The following is a 21763-nucleotide window of genomic DNA, read 5'->3' as shown; positions in this document are numbered from 1 at the left end:
AGCTACGAACACCACATGTAAAATCACGGGTTTGCACGTAACGAGCGTCCCCGGGTCTCGTGGCCCCCTCCCTCCAGGCCGCGGAGGGACGACAGCTCCAGCTGGGCAGAGCTGTGGTCCAGTTTGTAACTGGCCGCGTTACGGGGAGATGGAGCAGGGAGTGTCCGTGACCCCCAGCGTCACCAGACGCGCTGCCGGGCCTGCGAGCCGGGGCCAAGCCCAGGCTGCCTCGGCAGGTCGGAAACACGCTCAGGGAAAAAAAAAAAATCAGCCTGGCCATTGTTTAGGGCACTTTTGCAGCCCTGGTTCTGCTTGGGCTCGGGTAGGAGAGGGCTGTCTCTCCGGCAGCGGAATCTCCCAGGATAAGCTGCTCTTCAGGCCGGCCCCCGCGGTTTCATCCTTCCCCAGGCAGGTTCCCCCGAGCAGGAATCCCGCTCGGAAGAACGCGGGGATGGGGATGCTGAGCTGCAGCGCTTCCAGCGGCAGCCGGAGCGGATCCAGCGGGGGCTCCGGAGGGAGCAGGGGCTGGCGAGGCGTCGCAGGGACAAGGCTGACCTGCCTGGCTCAGAGGGGCTCCTGAGTCCGGACTAAGTTTGTACGGAGGCGGGGAAGAAACCCGGAGACTCCGAAAGGCAGCGGGGAGAGACGCGGTTCTAGCGCAGCCGCGCTCCCCGCTGTGGTGGCTGGGGGCCGGGATGCCCCTGCCCGGCCCGGAGCTGAGGCCCACCCCAGGTTTGTTCCTGCGAGGGGCCCCCCCAGGCCGCCCTGACCCTGCACAAAGGCAGCCCCTGCGTAGCCAAGAGCTGCTTCAAAAAAATCTGTCCCCAGATTCATACAAAAACTTCTTTTATTGCAGCAATCGAGCAGAAAGCATCCAAAGGAGCTGGGCTTTTCAGGAGAGAGGCTTTTCTTTCCCCACACTACAGGAATAACGCGGCTTCTGACAGGCAGCACCCCTGGAAAGCGAGAGAACGTACCAGGCTCGGCTGAAACACCTCCTAAAATAACCACAGCCCGTCCCCACGCGTTCGCTCGTCCTCTCTGTGCTCTATTGTCTTTAAGCGAGCGCAGAGCAAAAACGCCACGAACTTTTCAGCTGAAGGAAATTCGGTGGCGGCGGCTGCTGCAAACCTCTGATCGGGAAGGCTGAGGAGGAGGAGGAGGAGGAGGAGGAGGCGGCGGTTGTTGGGGAGAAGCCGCTCGCCAGCGGGAGATTAGCGCGTTCACTTGCTCGACATTTTTCCTGCAGAACAGATGTGCGGGATCAGGAGTGGAAACTCTTTATTTTCTTTTTTTCTTTTTTTTTTTTTTTTTTGGTGGGGAGCGGGGTGCCAGCGGGCGCCGCTCTCCCGCCTCGCACGGCCTCCAAAACCCGGATTAAAAAGGCAGCAGCCCCATCCCCGGGTCTCCTTAAAGCGCCTCCAGCGCGGGGCCGGAGGCTCCGGCTGCTCGGGGAGGGCGGGGATCAGCGCAGTGGCACCCCGCTCCCGAACCGCCGAGCCGCTAAACCCGCGCTTAACGGGGCAGGCACCCCCATTCCGAACCGCCGAGCCGCTAAGCCCGCGCCTAAAGGGGCAGCCACCCCCCATCCCGAACCGCTGAGCCGCTAAACCCGCGCCTAAAGGGGCAGGCACCCCCCGATCCGAACTGCCGAGCCGCTAAACCCGCCCTTAACGGGGCAGGCACCCCCCGATCCGAACCGCCGAGCCGCTAAACCCGCGCTTAACGGGGCAGGCACCCCCAGTTCCGAACGCCGAGCCGCTAGACCCGCGCTTAACGGGGCAGCCACCCCCAGTTCCGAACCGCCGAGCCGCTAAACCCGCGCTTAACGGGGCAGGCACCCCATTCCGATCCGCCGAGCCGCTAAACCCGCGCTTAGCGGGGCAGCCACCCCCAGTTCCGAACCGCCGAGCCGCTAAACCCGCGCCTAAAGGGGCAGGCTCGGTTCGGGGCGCTGGAAGCGGCTCGTCCGCCCCGGGAGCCGCCGGGGAAGGGGCGACCCGGGGCCGCTTCGGGCGAGTTGGCGGCGGTTTTTGGGGGGAGAAGAGCCATTTCCCGCGGGTCCCCCCCCGCGGGGCTGCGCCGGCGGGACCCTGCGCTCCTCCTCCGCGGAGGCGGCGGGGGGGGGGTGTCCAGCCCCGCCGGTCGCTCCGGCGGCGGGTCCGCCCTCACCGCGGCCGCGGAGCGGAGGGGCCGCGCTCCGCCCCCGCCTCCTCCCCGCGTAACTTCCCCGAGCCGCGGCCCCCCCCGCCCCCGCCCCGCGGGTGCGCGCACAGGCGCGGGCGCGCCGAGCCCAGCCGAGCCGAGCCCAGCCGCACCGCGCACCGCAGGGGCCCCCGCCGCGCATGGGGCGCGCAGCCTCCGCGGGCGCGCAGCTGCCCCGCCGGCGCTGAGGGGCCAGGGCAGGCGGAGCGGCCCCCCCAGGCCCCCCTCCCCGGGCATGCCCGCCCCGCCGGCCGCCGCCTGCCCCGGCGCGGAGCGCTTCCGCGGGCGCGGGGCGGTGCGCCCGGATGGAGAGCTGAGGCGGTGAGCCCCGCCGGGCCGGGAGACGTGACGATGTGGATGCGACGGCTCCCGGGAAGCAGGTAGGGCCGGGGGGCGCGGTGGCTCCGCGGCACCCCGCGGAACCCCGCGGAGCGAGCGCCGGCTGCGCTTCTCGCCTCCGCCCGCCCGGCAGCGCTCGGGGAGCGGCTGGCGGAGTTGAAGGATGAACTTGGTGGAGCGGGGTGCGGGGGGTGCGCGCTGGGGCGGCGCAGCCCGGGGACGCGCGGCGATGCGGGGTCCGTCCCCCCCCACCCCTCGTCCGGGACCCCCCCCCCGGTCCCCCCCAGCCCCGTCCCCGCTCGGCGCGGGGAGATCCGCGCTCCGCGCGGTGCCGGGAAGGGCCCCCCCCCCTTTCGCCACCCCGGGGGGGAAGGGGCCGGAGATATTGGGGGGGGGGGGGATGTGGGGATGTGTTTGGGAGATTAATCGAGAATTGCAAAGCAGAGGAGACGGAGGCAAAGTGTTATGTAACCCATTTTCATTACCGCTGCGAAGTCATCTGAGCCGAAATCTTGTTATTTCCATGGTGCTGGGAGAACCCTGGAGCCCAGCAGCACCCGCTGCGCCCTGCCTCGAGCCGGCCTGGGTGGGATGCGGGTAGAGCAGCGGCGCGTTGAGCGAGGAAAACTACGCTGCTGTGAGATTCACGGCCCGTCCCTCTCCCCCAGCCCCCAACCTCATTTTGTACGTCAAAAGTCCTGGTTTGGAGCCGGCGAGCGGTTCGTGTGGGGCCGGGGTCAAACCCCGCTCCCCACCGAGCGGGAGGGCGCTTCGGGCGCGCCGTCGTGGGCTCTGGCCGCTGCGGAGCGGGGTCCCGAGGCGAGGGGATGCGAGGTGAGGGGACACGAGGCGAGGGGACGCGAGGCCAGCTCGCACCGGGCCCTGCGGTCGCTCCCGGGGGAGCGGGACGTGGCCCCCCGCCCGGCTGCGGGGCGAGCGATGGCTGCGGCCCGACACCTGCGCGGCGTCTCGGGGTGCCTGGTGGCTCCCTGCGTCCCCACGCTCTGGCAGAACATGGCTGCTGCTTTGGGGAGGCGGGCAGAGCCCCCCGAACGCCGCGGGCGGGACGTGGGGGAGGCGAGAGGCCTTTGTCCGTCACCCTGCGCGGTCGCTGGCGGCTTTGTCCCCCTGCCCCAGCGCTGGATGGGGTCCCGGGGGGGTGACACTTGACCTGAGGTTTTGTCTGCGCCGAGGAGCCGGGGGAGGCCCCTTGGCTTTTGTTTTACACCCGCGTGTGCCGTGCAGCCTGTTCCAGAGGCACGTGGCCAGTGAGCTCCCGGTGGCCCCCGGCTGACGCGCCCGGATGGCCCAGGCACACCAGCACCTTCACGCTGCCGCCGGAGAGTCCGTCCGTCCGTCCGTCCATCTGCCGAGGACGCTGCGTGGCGGGAAGGACGGAGCCTGCGGTGGTGAAGTGACCTTCGGAATTACTCCTGGGGAAAGCACCCGGGATGGTTTTCGGGGTGCCTGGCGTTGGGGTGTCTGCTGTGGCAGACGGAGAGCCCGGTGGAGCTGGAGGGCTGTTTCCCGAGGCTGGAGCCGGCAGAAGACTGTAATCTTGGGAACAGAGGACGCCCTCTGCTTTTTTATTTTTGTGGAGAGTTTAGCAGTGAAAACAGGAGCCTTCCGGTCGCTTCTCCCCTCCGTTCGCCTTGCGAATTTCTGTGCTGTCTACCCTGGGTCCTCGGCGCCAGGCTGTCCTCTGTACCACCTCATCAGCTTCCAGTCCCTCCGTGTTTTATTTTTAATAAGAGATAACTTTACTGCTAACCTTGCCTGCTGCTCTCGCTTCTCTCTAACTCTAATTGCTTCTGGCTTTATTTCTGACATTTCCCAAGTCATTTCCCCTCATTTTCTCGAAGACTGCTAGAAAAATAGCTCCAAGAGAAGCAGCAGACCTTTCCGGCGCCCGTTTCACCCCGCGCGGTCTCTGCCTGGAGCTGCCGCCCGCCGCGGGGGTCGGTGCCTTACTGCTCCTTTCAGCTTGGATTTCCTTTGGCCCCGGGGCCGCGGCGGGTGCGTGGCCTTGCGGGCGACCCCGGGGCCCCGAAGCCGAGGAGGGTGAGCCCCGCAAACCCACCTCGCTCAGGATTCCTCTGCCCTGGCTCGGGTGGAGGGAGCTTGCGGCTGCCCCCGATACCCCGGGGATGCTCCGGAGCCGCTCGGCCCTCGGCGGCGTGGCGGGCGCGGGCGCTGGGGGGCAAAGGGGCTGTTGCTGTTATTGGGGGGGGGCGGCAGCTGCTCCGTCGCCTCCCGAATGGGCACCGACGTACGTGTGCGTGCAAACGCCTGCGTCAGTGCCTGCGCCTGCCTGTGAGGGCACGGCAGCTTTCTGCAGCGTGCTGCCTGCCTGCCTCCTAGCTCTGGCTGGGGACTTCCCTTCCGGAGCTACAAATACAATATTTTAAACAATATGCCACGATTTTTACAGCATTTAGCTCCGGAGTGATTTGCAGTATGAGTAAAAACACAGTTTGCGATTTCTTCCCGATTGTATAAAACAACTCATTAAAAGCATACATCCCTGCGCACTGGCACCGAGGAAACTTTATGGGCCTTGTAGTTACTGCCAAAGCAAACATTTTCCATGAATTTCACTCGTCAGGTTCACGCTGTCAAATGTAGATTCAGCCGCTCGTCAAAGATGCAAGCCTTGCAGTCTGGAAAGTAATGAGAGCAGTAAGCAGTGGGAGTTAATGGCCTCCACTGAGGAGTCCTTACTCATCCCGCATCCACGCAGGGGCTGAGCTGGCTGCTCCCGGGTGAATTGATTGCCACAGAAATTCATCTAGTGTCACCGGCTATGATACTTAACAGCCACAATAATGCTTGAATAAACTGCACTTTTATGCAGCGGTTCGTACCTCCTAACTGGCAGCAATTTCGCAGATGAGGCAAAGGGAGCGGCGCTGGTCTTTAGCAGCCTCTTCTCCCGAGCACGAATAATTGTTGTAATGACACCGGAGCCATCGCTGCCGCGTTGCCTTTGTGGCGTCTCCGGTGGGGGGACGGACGGACGGATGGACGGACGGGAGCGGCCGCCGGCCCGGCTCGCCTCGGGGCTGCCCCACGTCTCCCTCCGTCCTGCCTGCCCCCGGCACGTGGGACCTGCGGGCGCCTCGGACCTGGGCTCTGCGGGGATAAGGACTTGCTCACCTTCCTCCCGAGCCCAGCCGGCGAAGGGGAACGCGGCGAGGTGGAGGCCGGCTCTCCAACTGGCCCCATAACCTTGTTCCTACCTTTCCTCACCCAAATCTGCTCCGCCAGGTCTCCCCGCGAGGCTTATTTACATTCGCATCTATCTGGGGCGGCGGTGAGCCCGGCGAGCGGCTGCACAACAGCTCTGGAGGGTGTGAATAATCCATATGACTTCCGACAGGTCTGAGGTTCATTATGGAAATGTATGCGTGCTTAAGCCTTTAAATATAGCTAATAGGAGAAGGACTGGGAGGAAAGATTACGGGAATCAATATGCTGAGCCGGAGGAGCGGGAGCTGCTCCGCTCCGGGCTGTGGTACCTGTTATTCTCCTTAAGGGCTGGGGATGATGAGGTGGGTTACAGCAGTTCAGGCCCGGCGGGGTTCGGGTTTGACACCAGAGCTCGTGTTCTGGGGTAACTCCTGGGGGTCAGTCGTGCTGGGTGGGATCAGCGGGGAGGGAGGAGCGGCCTCATCGGTGCTTTTGCCCTCTGGTTTAAAACAAAGGCTTTTTCCCTCCTTCCCTCCCACGCCGGACGGCACCGCAGGGAGGGGTGTCCCCACTCAAGCCCAGTGACCCAGCGGCCACTGCAGGTTTTCTAGGGGACGCTCCCGAAGCTGCCGCTGGGGTCTGTCTTCACCTTGGTTTTCATCAAAGTGAATTTTTTCATTGGAATAATGTAAAACTCTGGACCTGAACTGCCTCCTTAAAAATGGAATTCAAATTGATACGAATATTTCTTGTGGCTCTTCTAACCGGGACCTGCACCTACAGACTTTGATAGTTTACATAATTTCCTGTGATGGAGATGTACTTCATCTAATTTCACTTTGAAATGCATTGATTAAATCAGAACTGCTGGGAGATTTAAACTGAGTCTCTGTGGCCTCAACTTAACTGTGGGAGGTTTACCTGCCTTCATCCTTCAACATTAATTTGGTTTTATGAGGATTCCTCGTGAAATGAGGTTTTGTCTGCCCCTGAATTGCTGCCGCTTTCTGGGTTTATCAATCCCTTTCTCCGGCCGTGGCGGCTCCGTGAGCAGCAGCAGCGCTCGAGGCGGCGTTGGACGCCGTTGGCTGCGGGACGCGGTGGGGACCGGGGGGTGATTGGTGTTGCCTCTTGGCTGCGTTTCTGGGGAGGTTTTGTGTCTCTCGGGCGCTTCTCGCGCGGGTGGGCTGGGGCGGAGGCGAAGCGCCCGCGCGATGCCGCGGGAGCCTCAGGGTTGAGGCTGCTCGGTGCGATGCTTGGGGAGACTGACAGCCGTAACCCCGAGTGCAGGAGGATGTGTCCTCTTGTCAGTGCCGAGTGATTCAGCCTTTCTGGTACCAAGCAACAGTGATAAAAGGAGAGAAATCTGCCTTGGCTGGAGACGGATAAGCAGTTGCACAGAAATAAGCAGGGATGAGGGCAGCGAGCGCCGAGGGCACAGGAGGCTGAAGCACCCGCCGGGGACTCGCCCGAGGTCCTCCCGGACAGCGCAGCGGGTTGTGCATCCCTGGTGAGGCCTCTGAGCCTGGCTCTCATTTTCTGCCTGAGATCACTCACCGCCTGCGGGCCAGCGCCCCACCAGAACTCAGAGGCAGAGGCTTCCCCAGCCCTCCACCTTTGCTGGCTGTCCTGGAGGGATGAAATGGACCTCCAGAAAAAAAATAAAAATAAACCTCATCATTCATAAAGTGTTCATTTTCCACTCTGATCTGCAAAATGTCTCATTGTGACTTGGAAATGATGTGTAGGCAGGAGATACTTTTAACATGCGATGTTTTTTGTTGAAATTTGCTCCAAAAGTCTTCACCAGCAGCTCTGCTTTTCTGGCAGCGTTGTTGCATCCCCAGGGGTGCTGTGCCCCTTCTGCCGGTGGGTGCTGGCGCTTCCCCATCGGCGATGCTGCCGCTGCACCGGCCTGCCCCATCCTGCCCGGTGCTGTGCGGAGCAGAGGCCTTTCCCTGGCTGGAGCGGGTAACGAAAGCAACTCGCTGGTTCCTGATGAAGAAAATGGCTGGCAGCGAGGCCGCACATCTGCTCTCAGCCCTGGGCGAAGCTGCTGCGGAGTGGCAAGGTGGAGCGGCGAGGCTCCGCTGCCCGGCTGGGGGCGAGCGCTGCGGACTCCGCTGGCTTCCGAACAACGGCTGGGTAAAACCAGCTTCAAGAACAACCCGTCGTCTGGGAGCGGTGACGTGCTTCCTGCAAGAGAAACGCAAGTCTGGACCCCTGAGATGGAAAACGTGGAGCTTGCGGGAGCGCGCGTGCCCCAACACGAGGGGACGGGGACGTGCTGGCGCAGGGACCGTGGCCACGGGGGTTCCGTGGTTGCGTGGAATTTAGCTGCGACCTGGCAGGGCTGCTCCCATCCGTAAGGGCTTTGGCTGTGCCTCCCTTTCTGCAGCACCCCGGGATGTTTGGGAGAATCTCCCTGCGATGCCGTGGGTTCTGGCCCTATAAATAGGAGACGTGGCTGCGTAATGCTGGCTTGGAAACTGCGTAAAGCCTCGTGTGGGAGGGTGAGGCTCGTCGCGCAGCAGACAGCAGTTGAGGCTCCGTTCAGAGCGAACGGCGGTGATTGGTGTTGCCTCTTGGCTGCGTGTCGTTCAGGTCGAAGACGTGGCGAGGTCGGGGGGAGCCCGGGTTTCCCCCCGCGGGATTTGCCCGCCCGGCGAGCCGAGCCCGCGGCTTCCTGGGGGACGCGTGCCGCTAATTGCCGCATCCCGTGTGCCTGACCCCAGCCCTGCTCCCGGGGCCTGCGACAGCATCTCCGCCTCCGTCTGCGGGACTCGAGTAATGAAGCGTCAGTTAATTGACATGGATTAGGACATCCACTTAAGTACCCACCGAAACGTGGGTGATTAATGCCGGGAGCCCGGGCCACGTGGCCGCAGTTCCCGCCGGGAGCGCGGTCGGGCTCAGCCTCTCCCTGCAGAAGCCGGAGCTCGGCTGAGCCCGCAGCGGCAGGGCGTTACGCAGGGGAAACGTTGCCATTTCAGATGCTGGCAAGAGTTATTTTTAAAAGAGCTCCTGAGAAGAATAAACTCATTTTCCACAAGTAGTTGCCTTTCACGCTTTTTCGTATTAAGATTTCTCTGGGAAGGATGAGGATGAGTTACTCATCTTCTTGTTTCTTGACTCCATAAGAGGCTCTCTGCTCCTTTAGCATCCTCCGACGTGAAATATTCAGGACTTATTCAAAGTGACATATTCTCTGGCAAAATCAATTTTGCTAATTTTGATGGAGGAGGACGGAAACGTTTCGTATGGGCAGTTCCTTGGGGATGTTCTGCTCAGGCATCTGGTGGGAAGGGATGTGATTCCGTGTTCTTCCCTTTCATCCTTCCGGAGGTCCGGACCTGTGCGGCGCGAGGCTGCTGGCACACGGACCCTGCGCGGGGGAGGCGCCATAAACTGCAGAGGTTTGCAAAAAAGCAGCGAGGGATGCGGGAGGTCTCCTGTCGGCGCCGATCTGCCTGGCAGAGACCTCCATCCCTCCCTTGGAGATAACGCTCTGAAAGTTTAATCTCTCCCGCAAAGGGGACTTTTAAAATTTTTTTTTTTTGATGAGATGCAGAGCACAGCGATATGTGACTCACTGGTACTTAGGCTCCGGAGGGTGTGTGCCCACAAACAGCACAGTGTTTTCCAGGCGCCCAGAGTGCCTCTGGTGACTCACGTTCACCTTGATCCCGCAGGATTTCGCTCCCGCGGCTGCTGGAGCCTGCGAGCTGCCCGGGTGCTGTACGCGCGGTGAGGTGGCCGTGGCAGGGAGAACTGCTCTTCTTCGTGGAAAAGAGATTGTTCAGTGCTAAAAGGGGATTTAAACCCCTGTATGAAAGGATCAAGGGTCTTTGCCCCGGATTTCATTCTCCCTGCCTTCGCTTTCTATTTTGGCTTGGCTTTTTCTCCACCTTTTTGGGCCGTTCTCTGTTCTTCACGAAGCGTGTCAAGCTGTGAGCCTTCTCCAGCAGTGGGGTGTCCCTGCTGCGGGGCTGGGCAGAGCCCCCGCGGCCCGCGTGGGAGCTGGGGGGGCCGGGAGCTCCCTGGCACCGTGCCGGAGCCTTGGCCGGGCGATGCGATGCCCTGCGCCGTGCTCCCCTCCCTCGCGCCCCAGCTCTCGTGCTTTTCCTGTCTCCAGACTTTCCTATTGATGTTTCACACCTTCAAAGAGAGCTCTGCTGCTTCTGGTTTTTTTGTATTTCATGCTCCATAAAAGCTATCTGTCTATTTGTCTGCTTTTTGAGGCTTTATTCCTCTTATCTTCTCCATTTCTGTAAGAGTTACTGGATCTTTTGAATCTCTTTGCGCTTTCCCTCTGTGCGTTCCCGTGTACGGCTGCTGAGGGTTCAAGGCAGGGCCTGTGTGTCCCCGGGCTGCCGGGGACCTCCCGGGAGAAAGCCGGGGTGGATCTCAGTTACTCCAGCCTGAATCAAGAGCAGCTCTACCATGAGACCACAGGGCTGGAGCTCAGACCCCCGTCACTGGGATTTCCCCTGCGGACATCCAGCCCTCGCCGCAGGAAGGGGATGGCCGGGCCTGGTGCCCGGGTGTTTCCAGCAGGGTCAATGTTTGTCTTCACTCCTGGGAAAGTGGAGCTTTTTGAGAGATCATCATTAAAAATCCCACTGGGAGATTATTTTCTCCTTGGGTATTTTCCACAGTGGTGGCGTCTCCCGTTGATGCGGGTGTCTCGGCAGAGCGGTGGACTCGGATGCTCGGCTCCCGTGAAGCCATATTGTGTTACAACAATGCAATGAACCTATTTTAATTATTTTGTTTTAAAGCTCATTAAGCTGCTACTTTATGTGTACTGAGCTAACTTATCTTACTTTTTTAGATCAAAGCGTTTCCTAAGCCATGACAGTACACTGTAATGACATGCTTGAGCACATTAATTGAGAAAATAAGATAAGTGCTGGGGTTATTTATCAGTGAAGCGGTGGTGTGAAAGGGTGGTGTAAGCAGTAGCTTGCACCATGGTCTTCCTCTCTGTAGGTCCCTTCAGAGCCAGAGGGCTGGGTTCAGATTGTCTCTCAAAATCACCGTGTGCCGTCGTGGATACTGACTTTAGAGGAAAACCCGTTGTTGTGTCTGAAGAGGAGGCCTGATCGTCCTGTAGAAACCCGCCTTCGCCCACAGATTGGTTATACGGGAGGCAGGCATGTGGCAAAGGAATAAAGTTCACGAGCAAAGCAGGGAAATGAACAGTTTCTTCGGTTGTGGCTATGGGGGCAGCGCCCCTTCCTCCATGAGCCCGTAGCGGGGAGCTGCTAAACCCAACCGCCATCCTTATTTATTCCGTACAGCATCAGGGATGATCTCTAAGCTCCCGGGTTTGGTGCTCCCACACGTGTGTCGCTGTCCCTCCCCTTCAGCAGCACCGTTTTTTAAATGTGTTTGGTAAAAGCGGGAGGTGTTCTCTGCTCCCAGGACCTCCCGGGTGGGCGTTAGCGAGCAAAGACTTGGAAGTGATTTTGCAGTGCACGTGCAGTGGTGGGATACACGCGGAGGTTTAGAGAGAAGCTAAAATAAGGGAGGAACCCCCCCCCCCCAATTTCCCTAGGTCTGTGGGATTTTTTTAACATCCCCAAGAATGGAGCGGGAGGGTGTGACTCTTCGACAAGGTTTTTGGTGGATTTGGAAATCTGTGAGAAACTTCCCAGCAAGTTGCGTCAGCACCGAAGCTCTCGCTGCCGCCTGAGCCCCAGCGCTGGGTCAGGCTTTCGGGGGGGACGAGCGGGATAAGTCGGCGACAGGTGCAGGTTTGGGCTGGAAAAGCCAGCGCTCACAAACCCCCTTTATCCGGGTGGGACAAAGCCCCGAGTGTTATTTCCGACGGTTGGATGAAACGCCCCACTGTCCGGCCCTGCCACACTTAAATGCGCGCAGTGTTCGCCGGCTGGGTTGGCCGCGCTGTGCCCGCCGGGGGGGATGCTCCAGCCCTACCCTGGGCTGCGGTGGCTGAGCCTGCAGCTGAGATGGTCCCCCCCCACCCCAGGGTAAGCGCCGGGGGTGGTTTGTTGCCCAGCCGGGGCAGTTTGTTGCCCGGTCGGGGCGGGCGGCAGCGTGACCGCGGTGCAGGCAGCGCAGGCAGCGCAGGGCACCTTGCCCAGGCCCTGCCTCGCAGCGTCTGGCGGATGGAACCGCAGCCCGCTGAGTCTTCCCGGGGGAGCCAGACCGCGCCTGGAGCTCCTTCTGCCGGAGCAGCGGCGGGTGAATCACCGAGCGCCGAAATTTGCTGAGGACATTTCTCTGTCTGAAGGCACATGCTGACTTCTGGGCTTCTCGCCCCCGGCGCTTTTCAAATCCTATCTGAAATAATCCCGCAAGACCAGGGAAAACACTCTGCAGCAGATGTTGTGCCCTTTTTAGAGCAAGTCAAACTAGGCTGGAAATCTTGGACGATGTTCGCCAGCTCGCTGCGTTCGCTGCGCTCTCGCACTCATCTTCAGGCCGGCTGCAGGCACTGAGCACCCCTCAGTCCTGTCAGCATCCTCCAAAGTCTTTGAAAATGGGAACTGAACTTGAAACCCAGGGCTAAAGGTTGGCTCGGCTTTGGCAGTAGCCAGGAACACGGGGCAAACCTGCTTTTGCCTTTGCAGCAATGCCACGTGCGCCTGTTTTCTCCTTTTTCCCTCTTTCCCGCGTCACTCCGTGAGACCGTGCGGCTTCCCGCGGCGTGGGATGTGCCGGAGGGGTCCCGCACTGGTGGGCTCCGGCACCAGCCCGGGGCTACCGCAGTTGGAGCTTTGCCCTTTCTCTGCCTCCAGCGAAGGACGGGACCCGACGGCGAGAGCAGCCAGATCTGCTCTCTGACAGCCTTGGCAGGGGCTGCGCCTACCGCATCAGCATATTGGCGGTACCGCTGGGTATTAATTATGCCTTCCGCACTCGCGGCTATTCAGATGTTAAAATTGTTTATTTGCAGCTGGGTGAGCTCAAGACAGAGGCAGAAAAGCGAGCGGCTCCCCTCCGCCACGGCCGCCCTTCTGCCCCCCGCTCCTCCGCGGGATGCGGCCCCCCAGCTGCAGGCAGGGATGGATCCGGCTGCCTCCGTCTCGGCATTTCTGTCCTGGGGAGGACCCGCTGCTCTCCAGCCCTGGCCAACATCTTTCCGCCCCGTTTTCCGGGGAAACGGGCACCGTCTGCCCGGCAGCGCAAGTGTGGTGGTGAGGGTTCAGCCTATTTCACCCTCTGCTGATTTCCCTCCGCGATAAATCCCATCCCCTCTGCCGTGGGAAGCGGTGTCGGTTTAATTACTTGTGGGGAGGAGGGGGAGAGCGGAGGAACTCCGGACTTGTTTTAAATATCACTTTTATTAGTAGGTAATCCTGAAGCTCAGTTCTGTAATATAGGTAGGTAGTGATGTGGCACATTTAATTTACCTAGGTGCTACTGTGTGTCAGCTTTTGTGCCTTAATTCCCAGTCCTGACTTTAAAGAGCTTGGCAGCCATATTGTTGTAAATTTATAATTATCTTGGAAGAAGTCGTGGCTGCAGACGGCGCAGTGAATGGTACGTTCCCACTCCCCGCTGGGTCTGGGTTCAGAGCGACTTGTCCCGGAGCAAAACGCGGCTTAGGAGAGAGGTGCTGGGGTCGGCGGTGCCCGCGGTCCCGATGCGGGTCCAGGGTGCGGCGGGTGCTGTGCCGGGTGCCGTGCCGAGGTGCTCTGCAGGGTCTCCTGCGTAACCACGTGCCTTTTGGCACCCGTCCGTGCAGGGAACGAGCAGCTTCCTTCCTCCCAGCCGGGCGAAGGGAGGTCCCGTTGCGGCCGCGATGCTCTATTTCCATGGCGATGGCTGGTAGTGTCACAACAAAGGACATCGCTGCACTGCAGGGAGCATCACGCACCGAAGCGGGGCTGGGGAGGAGAGCGGCTGCGGCAGGCGCCAGGGCTGCAGTCCCCACCTCGGCGAGGACACGCGATTGCGCGCCAAGTACCTGCCACCAAAACTTTCCCCTCTTCCTCTTGCTCCAGCGTGAAAGTCACCCGCCGAGATGCAGCGGCCTCGTTCTTTATCCGTACGAGGCCACCGAGTTCCTGCACACGCTCCCGTGACGCCCCTGTAGGACACGCAGCCGAGGACGCTTTTCCTAGAGCGCGGCACCCACTTTCCTGCCGTGTCTGGCCTGGGACAAGCAAACACGGGCCCGTCCCTCCGGCCACAGCTCCCACCCGCTCCCTGGTTATCCGCTGGAATATTTTTGTCTCTGTCTCACTTGGTGTTTGGAGATATGAAACGCTCAGAGTTCGTAAATCACCCCAACAAGGACATAACCTTGATTCCCTGTGCAATACCAATAGATTACCTAACAGGAGGCATGAAATGGAAGAATGGCTCCATTTGTATAACTCTGCATTAAAAATCAGCCTATTCGGCATTTAACGCTGCCTGTGAAGTGTCTCCACAGCCAGGAGAAAGCGGCCGGTGTTGGAGAGCAAACAAGCACCTTGTGAAAGGGACGCAAATAGGCACCTCTCGCCGGCGCTGCCCTGGGCTTCACGCTCCAGGGAGCCTTTTGAGGCTTCGGGGAATTGGGTGATGTGCAAAGGGCTTGCAGGCTGCTGACGGGTTGTGTTTTGCCGTTTGTCAGAGCTGCTCGGTGGCCGTGATCCCAGCTAATTGCTCGGGCAGATTACCGAACTCGGGGATTTCTGGGGGCGCAGCGGTCGCCTGGTTTTGCAGCCGCTGGGTTAACCCGCGTCCTGCCCGCGGCATTGGGGCTCACCAGTGGTGCCACCCACGGTCCCTGGGACTGGGACAGAGGCGTTTCCCTCCCGCTCCGTGCCCCTTCTCCCTCCGGCCGTGCGGGATGTTCCTGCTTTCCCTTCCCGCACGCGTGCCAGTGGCAGTGGCTGATTTCCAAGGCCGCGCCCCGAAGCGGCGCTGGGCTCCGCAGCCTTCAGAGCCGTGGGAATGAAAAACCTGGGCATGGCGGCGAGGTGGGAACTTCTCTGGAAGCTCTGGCTCTTGCCCGGCGTGGCAGAGTGGGTGCAAGAAGCAGCCTGGCCCAAGGGTGAGGTGGCACCAAGCCAAGGACAGGCCCTGGGGTGCCGCCAGCCCTGGGCTCGGGGCGGGGGGGTGTCTCCCTCCCCTCATGCTGCTGGACCCCGGTGCTCCCACAGCCATCTCTGCTCACACCGGCTGCCTCTGTGGATAGAAATGCAATATAATGTGCGCGGAGGGTGGCGGAAGAGGGGTTTTACTCCCTTTGTCCTGCCTGCTCTCATCTTTCATCTGTGGGATTTCTGTCCCAGCCCCTGTGCTGTACCACTCCGCTGGCACGTGCAGCTCAGTCACTTCCAAAGCACTAAACCCCCCGCGACGCTCCTCACTGATCAGGAAATGTCGCGTCGTTGCGTAGCCCAGCGTAGCCCAGCGTAGCCCCCGCACCGGCTCCGGGGCTGCAGCCAGGGGGCGAAGGGCCCGGCTGATGGCCCGGGGCAGCGGGTTTGGGCTCGTGGCCGGGACACAGGTCAAGGTGGGGCTGGGGGCTGCCGTTCCCCGCGTTTGTAAAATCATCCCAGGACAGAGATCAGCTCTGCCGCAATCCCAGATCCCTAATTACCGAAACATTCCTCCATCGTGCTCCTCAAAGCGCGCGGGGGCTTCTGGTTGCACGTGAAGCTTCGTCACGGCGGGAGGGATTCAGTCCTCGCAGCTTTCCCGGTGGGGAAGGAGCCGAAGCCGCGGGGCTGCCAGCGCGGGGGCAGCGAGGCCGGAGGAACCGGGTGGCATCACCGCGCCAGCCCTGGCAACCTCCTCCCACCCAGCCAAGAGCGCGGCAAGATCGCGTCCTCTGGCCTCCTTGAAATTAATATCTCTGTTAAGTGCCAGCTTGCCTCCTCTTCAAAGCAAACGGCTGCATCAGAAAGGATTTGAGAAGGGCTTTTTGTGCTGCGGAGGGTTCTGAAACACGTCGCGTGCGGCAGGAGGGCTGCGACGGCTCCGTCTGAAACCTTCAGCCCCGCACCGCCATCGCCTTTAAAATAGAGATTGGCTCGGCTGGGCTCAGCAAAGCAGCCCTGGAGCGCTTAATGTGCCCGAGGCCTCTAATTAACTGAGTAGTTTCCTTGAAAACTGCTCTTGCACTTCTCACAAAGTGCAGGTAAATATTTGTGGCGGTTTCCCTTACGGGGTGAGGATACGGCCGCCTCTCCATCCATTAAGCCGCGGGAGCGGATTTGTGGTTCACGGGAGCAAAGGCTTTGGATGAGGAGATTTCGGATGAAGAAGGGATTTCATCTTCTCAAATATCTCCACTGTCCGTTTCTTTTTTTAACCCAATTTCAGAGTTTTGTTGAAATTTTCCTTTGGATTTTTCATTTTGGGACAACGCTCCCATTCACCTCCAAGATGGGAAAAGGAATAAGATGAAAATTGCCCACTCTCCTCATATCTCTTCGCAAGGGAAAAAGAAGTGGTGCTTATGTGTGTGCTTATGGGGGGAATCATGAGTTTAAAATCCTGACTTGCAGAGGGTTCAGCGCAGTCGCAGCCCTTCCTGCCCCATCCCCGAACCGAGGCCGATGGGTGCCATGTGCACGGCCGAGCCCCTTTCTCCCCTTCCCTACGACGTGGCCCCTCTGGGGGTGCCGGGGCTGAGTTACTCCCTGCACCGAGAGTGGTTGGAGGTTCCTCTCGTCTCTGTTTGCCAGCCCGGGGGATGCGGCTCGTGCGGTTGGAGGAGGGTTTGTGCCATTTGATGTCTCAGCAAAGCTCAAACGTCCTCGCAGGCCCTGAGCAGGGTGACTTGCTGCTCGCACCTCCTGAGAGCCGAGGGGTGCTCCCCTGCCGGTTCTGGCGATGGGGAGGCACGGGGGCCGTGTCAGGAGGGACGGCCCGTGTCCGTGGGCCAGCCCGGGGGGCGAGCACAAGGCGGCAGGACCTCGGGGTGGGACGTGGACCCACTCCCTGAGCTGCCCTTGGGACGCGTCTCTCTCGCCGCCAGCTCGGGTGAGGTGCTCGAGCGGGGTGGGGGGAACAGGAGGTGGCAGGAGGAGGGAAGGGGGGGGTCCTGTGGCAGAGCCTGGGCCCCCGGCCACCGCCGGCCCCACCACACGCTGCCGTATCCCCGCCGCCGCGCCGAGCACATCGCGCTGCGTTGCCTAGACAACGGCAACTCCTACACGCTGCTATTTATTCTGAAGGACACTTGCTCTTATCTGTTGTTGCAAAGCCCTCAAAAGATTGCATGCCACGCAAAATTCCTCCGAGGTAACTGGACTCGCCACTCCCGTCCCAGAAGTGGCCTCCTGGGGACGTGACAGCCACGGGGGTTGGCCGGGAGGACACTCCTTGGGTGACAGCCCCTTGGCCGGCAGCACTCGAAGGCAGGAGGGTGACCCACGCCATCCGTGGGGTGCTGCCCCCTCTGAGCCTTGGGTGTCCCCCCCGTGTCCCTCCCTGGAGGCCGTGGCCTGGGGAGTAGTGCCAGGAGCGAGGGACACCGGGTGTCACCCGTTGCTGTCCTGGCGGGGCTCGGGCACGACCCGCGTGAAGGCGGGGGGTTGTCCCACGTGTCCCCCTGGTGCTGCGGGGAGCGACGCCGCCACACTCGGGCAGGTCCCGCACAGGAGCAAACCCCCGCCAGCGCGGGGCTGCCGTCACCGCAGCTTCAGAATGTCACGAGCACGCGGGAGGAAATGGGAAAAGGGGAAAAAAAATCTGGTTTTCCTGCGAGCTGCCAATCCCAAGTGTGGAGGACTGGCATTTTGTCTTTTAGAAGCTTCCACACAGCAGCTGGGGTTTAGCGAGCACCAAGTTCGGGCTGGGCGCATCTTCCCTCGCCTCGTTAGGTGGCTGTTAATGAACGTGCCCCACGCGGGAAGAGGGGTGGGTGCGAGAGGTGGTGCCTGGGGTGAGCGTAGCGCCGGGGGGGTGCCCAGCACCTCTCATTCCTCGCGAGGAGACGTTTCAGGTGGCATTAGGGAGTCAGACAGGGGCTGGAATGGAGCCTGATGTGTCACAGGAGTGAATGCGAGCGCCGCGAGGGTGAATCCGTGGGGGATGCTCTCGCTGGGAGCCCGAGCTCCTGACTCCTCACCGGTGCATAACACGTGGGGGACGCTCGTCGTGCTGCCCTCCCCGGCACTGCCACTGCTCTGCTGGCCTCTAAAAAAGAAAAAACCTCACCAACAACATTTTGGGTGGTTTGTGGTTTTTTGAGCCTTGAAATCCTTCCTCCCCCAGCCTGAACTATTTTGGTTTATGTTGTCTGTTTCTGGCTCTTCCCTTTCTCCTTCTGCGCTCTTTCCCTGCGTCACCTTATTCCTCCCCAAAATAAATGCTGTTACGCTTTGAAAAAATACCCAATTAGGGAAAAAAAAGAGATCCTCTGAGCAGAAAAAGACTGTGCCTGAGAGTATCCAGGTCAGCTCCTTTAGCTTCATTTGCTCACGCGTGGAGGGAGTGTACAAATGCTTCTGTCAAGCAGATGCACATTTTGTAGTGCTACCAAGGACTTTACGGGGCGCAGCGCTGCGGAGGATTAGTCTATTTAGCCATATAAAGCTCTCATTAACTCCTGCTGAGTTCGACAAAAGTCTTCCTTGTGTAGAAGCTGAATAAAGTGGAGTAAAGATTTTTTGGGCTTTGGCCTAATGGTTTCTTTCCTGGAGGGGGAAAAAAAAAAACAACAAACAAGAAAAATTTGTGTATCAGGCATTTTCTTCCTGTGAAACACTTCGCACGGAGTAGCATCCTAGGAGGAGATGAGAGTGAAGCGGAACCTGGCAAGGTGCGGTGCCGCTGAGGAAGGGAAGGGCTTTGATGTGACGCGACATGACACGATGGTGGCACGTTACATCAAAGCAAAATTGTAAATACCGAGCCTGCCAACAGTTCGGCGTGACTTCCAGCTCCGCTGTGAAAGAGCGAGCAGCGAGAGGGGCTGCTCGTCCTTCCTGCTGGGGCAGGGGCTTCGCCGAGGCAGCGCATCCCGGGGCCGCTTTGGGCGCCGGGCGCCGTCCCCTGCTGTGGCGCGGGCGACCGCTGGGACGGGTCACACGTGCCCACGCCAGAGGCCACGTCCGCTTTGCTTCAGCTCGCTGAGGGGTTAATGCCGCGGCCCTCCGCGAGCTCCTTGTACCCTGCCTTGGGCCGGGCTCGCCCATACGGCAGCTGCTGGCGCTCCGCCTGTGCCGTCTGCTCCAGATAATTCATCTAAAAGGGCCGAGTTTGGGCAACGCAGGCGCTGGCCGGTTCCTCAGGGCCTTCGCGGTAAAACCCATCCTGAGTCGCTCACGGCGCTCACAGACCGGCTGAGAAGTGGCAAAGCCGCGGTTTTGGATGGGGGCCCTCGATCCGCCTTGTTCCTGGGGGTGGGTTTGGGGGGGGTGGGGGTGCCCTGCGATGCCATTTCAGGGGCCGCGGGCTGGGGAGCGGGGGGAGGCCGATGGCGCCGCTTTCCCGCGCTGCCGGGGGCTGTTTTGGGTGGCTGGGTGGGGGAAGCCGGGGTGCACCGCGCCCGGGGGGAGCGCGGGGTGGCTCCCCTGCCTTCCTAACAGTTGCTGTCTGTCCGCAGGTCAGGTTGCCCGCTCGGAAGCCATGCTTGGATTTTAATAGCCATGTTCCACCTAGCCATGGACCTTGCCAGCTGCCAGCCGCCAGCCAGCGGCGCCGGGGAGAGGCTCTCGCCGCGGCCGCCGATCCGGCACAGACTGTCCCGCGGCTCGCTGTGGGGCACGGGGAGCGGCGAGGAGCTGCGACGCCCCGGCCCCCCCTGGACCTGCACCCCTGCGTCCCCCCCGCAGAGACCCCGCTCCCGCCGGCCGCCCCCCGCGCCGGCCCCGCTGCCCGCTGGCCACCCCCCGCACCGGCACCGCTCCCGGAGGGGTCGGCGGCAACTGCGCGGCCGCGGCTTCGCCCCCCGGGACGGGCAGACCACGATGATGCCTGAGGTCATCATCTGGGGTCCCACGGGCGAGGAGGACTCCCTGGAGAGCAGCACGCTGCCCGGCGCCTTCACCACTGCCGCCACCACCACCACCACCACCACAACCACCACCACCACCACCGCCGCTGCCACCGCCGCCGCCACGCCGCCCCGCGCACCCCCCAGCACCCCGGCTCCTGCGCCCGGCGGGGACGTGCCCCGCGGCAGCCCCGGCCGCACCAGCACCGCCGAGCCGGCCGCCGGCCACAGCAGCGGGGGCAAGGATGCTCGCCCGCCCCGCGGGCTGGGAGACAGCACAGGTAGGGTCTGCCAGGGGCTGTGGCGGGTAAACTGGGAGGACTGGGAGGTCCTGGGGCGGAGGGGTCGCTGTGACACGAGTTCCATGGTGGCCGCGCTGCCCAGGACAGAAATAAGTGTGTGATGTTAAACAAGAGCACTCGGGAGGGAAGCAGCAGCCCTGATTCATGGCTTTTAGCCGAAGTGTTTTCCAGGAGCTTGCTGTGTTTTCCCCATCAGCCGAATCCATCCGCAGCCCATCTCCCGTCATCGTGTTCAGCACGGCGCCCGGGCACGGCGACGCGTTCCCTCGGCGCTGTCTGCTGCGTGGACATGGATGGGAAAGCTGCTTCCCATTTATTTCAAATTATATTTGTTATTGCCAGTATTAAACTGTGGGATACCGTTGTGTAGTTTACAGAATTTATTCACTGTGCATCGACTGCTTTTAGCTCACAGTGATTTTCTAGTCAAATCAAAAAAGAATTTTATGGCCGAATCTTAATCCCAATTAATTTATCTAGCCTGCCCTGCTTGGCAGAAAGAGACAAGTGAACCATAGTGTTGTTCCTGACTTAGAGGAGTTATTTATAGCAGCGAAAAAACTCCCAGCCTACACACCTTTTAAAAAAATGCTGGAATCGGCTGGATAAATTAGCGAGGGAGCGTCGATAACGACTGCTGGCGTGAGCTGCTCGCTGCGTGACACGCGTGACGAGACCCTCAGCCTCATCTCCCCGGACCGGCTCTGGTCGGCGCCTCCGGCCTCAGCGGCATCGTCCGCTGCGGGCACGCAGGGTCCGGGGGGCTCGTTGCCGGCTCTGGTCGCAGCACGTGCAGCGTTTTGGAGTCGGTGGCCTCGTTTAGGCGAGGACGAGCCGGTCGTGCTGCTGTGTGCCTGCCCGCACGGCCTGCCTGTACTGCCTGCCCGCACAGCCTGCCCACCTGCCAGCGCTGCCGCTGCCCTCCCTGGCCCGCAGACCGGCAGCCCCAAGCCTCCGTGTCCCCAGGGGCCGCCGGCTGCTTTAATCTGCCGCCTCTTAGCTCTCATTAGAGGCTTTTTCTGCCATCAGACTTTTTGCTAATTAACTTATTTTTTGCCGCATGGTGAATACGATAAACTCCATCCTGGGGCTGAAGGACCTTTTTAAGCTCAGCCTGTCCACCCCAAATAGAAAAGCGCGCGAGCTCTGGGTCTGCTTTTCCTCCCGCCGCCGGGGCTGAGCGCCCAGGAGGGCCCTGGCGGGCTCCCAGTGGGGAGCACCGAGCCCCTCACACCTCGTGGCGACTGTTTTGGGAGCCAGTGGCCAACGCCACCGTCTCGAAGCACCGGCCGTGCTGCTGCCAGTTCTTCTGGCGACGCGCCTGTGCGAGGCTGTGCATTTTTCAAGCCCTGCTCCTCTCTGTTATATAAGCTTTAGCGGCTGGAAGTGTTTGTTCTCTGCTGGGAAAAACATATGGCTACAAATTAGGATTAGGTAACTCATCTGTACTTTTTATTTGCCTCAGCGAGCATCGCAAATCCCCGTCCTGCAAGGCGCCGCACGGTGTGATAGGAGCCCGAGGCGGGCGAGCGGGCGAGGAGGGATGTTGCTCTCACGGGGAGGGATGTTGCTCTCGCAGCTTGTGGTCTTTCAGGTCTCTCCGGCAGCAGCCGGGGGGGTCGGGGGGGCCCCACTTGCAGCACCTGAGGGATTTGGGGCCACCCCAGGAGCCAACAGAGCCACCGCAGCTGAGGGGCCCCACGGTCCTGTCGGAGCGGGTGCTGCCAAGGGTGCTGCATCTCTGCGTGTCCCCCCTGCACCCTGCCCTTGCTCCCGGGTGCTTGGTGATGTTGGGGGGATCGGGGGGGCCCTT

The 21763-nt window shown here is 61.0% G+C and overlaps 1 protein-coding gene and 1 long non-coding RNA gene across 3 annotated transcripts in view; one reads left to right on the top strand and one right to left on the bottom strand.

Moving 5' to 3' along the window:
- Positions 1-1694: 1694 nt before the first annotated feature.
- The window catches only part of AJAP1 (adherens junctions associated protein 1), a 40136-nt gene continuing 20067 nt past the window's right edge, over positions 1695-21763 (top strand). For both annotated transcript variants that reach the window (XM_074924581.1, XM_074924582.1), the window contains exons 1-2: positions 1695-2585; positions 19259-19929. In XM_074924581.1, the coding sequence (XP_074780682.1) occupies positions 2557-2585; positions 19259-19929 (700 nt within the window). In that variant the 5' untranslated portion in view covers positions 1695-2556. The remainder of the gene's footprint in view (positions 2586-19258; positions 19930-21763) is intronic.
- Positions 3041-5896, bottom strand: LOC141969127 (uncharacterized). Its single transcript, XR_012634996.1, has 3 exons — positions 5784-5896; positions 5409-5676; positions 3041-5204 (listed from the first exon to the last, which is right to left on the bottom strand). It is a non-coding gene; the product is annotated as an uncharacterized LOC141969127 (long non-coding RNA).

Source organism: Athene noctua, chromosome 22 (assembly GCF_965140245.1).
Source record: "Athene noctua chromosome 22, bAthNoc1.hap1.1, whole genome shotgun sequence".
Lineage (NCBI taxonomy): Eukaryota > Metazoa > Chordata > Aves > Strigiformes > Strigidae > Athene > Athene noctua.
This window is presented reverse-complemented; position numbering and strand designations above follow the sequence as displayed.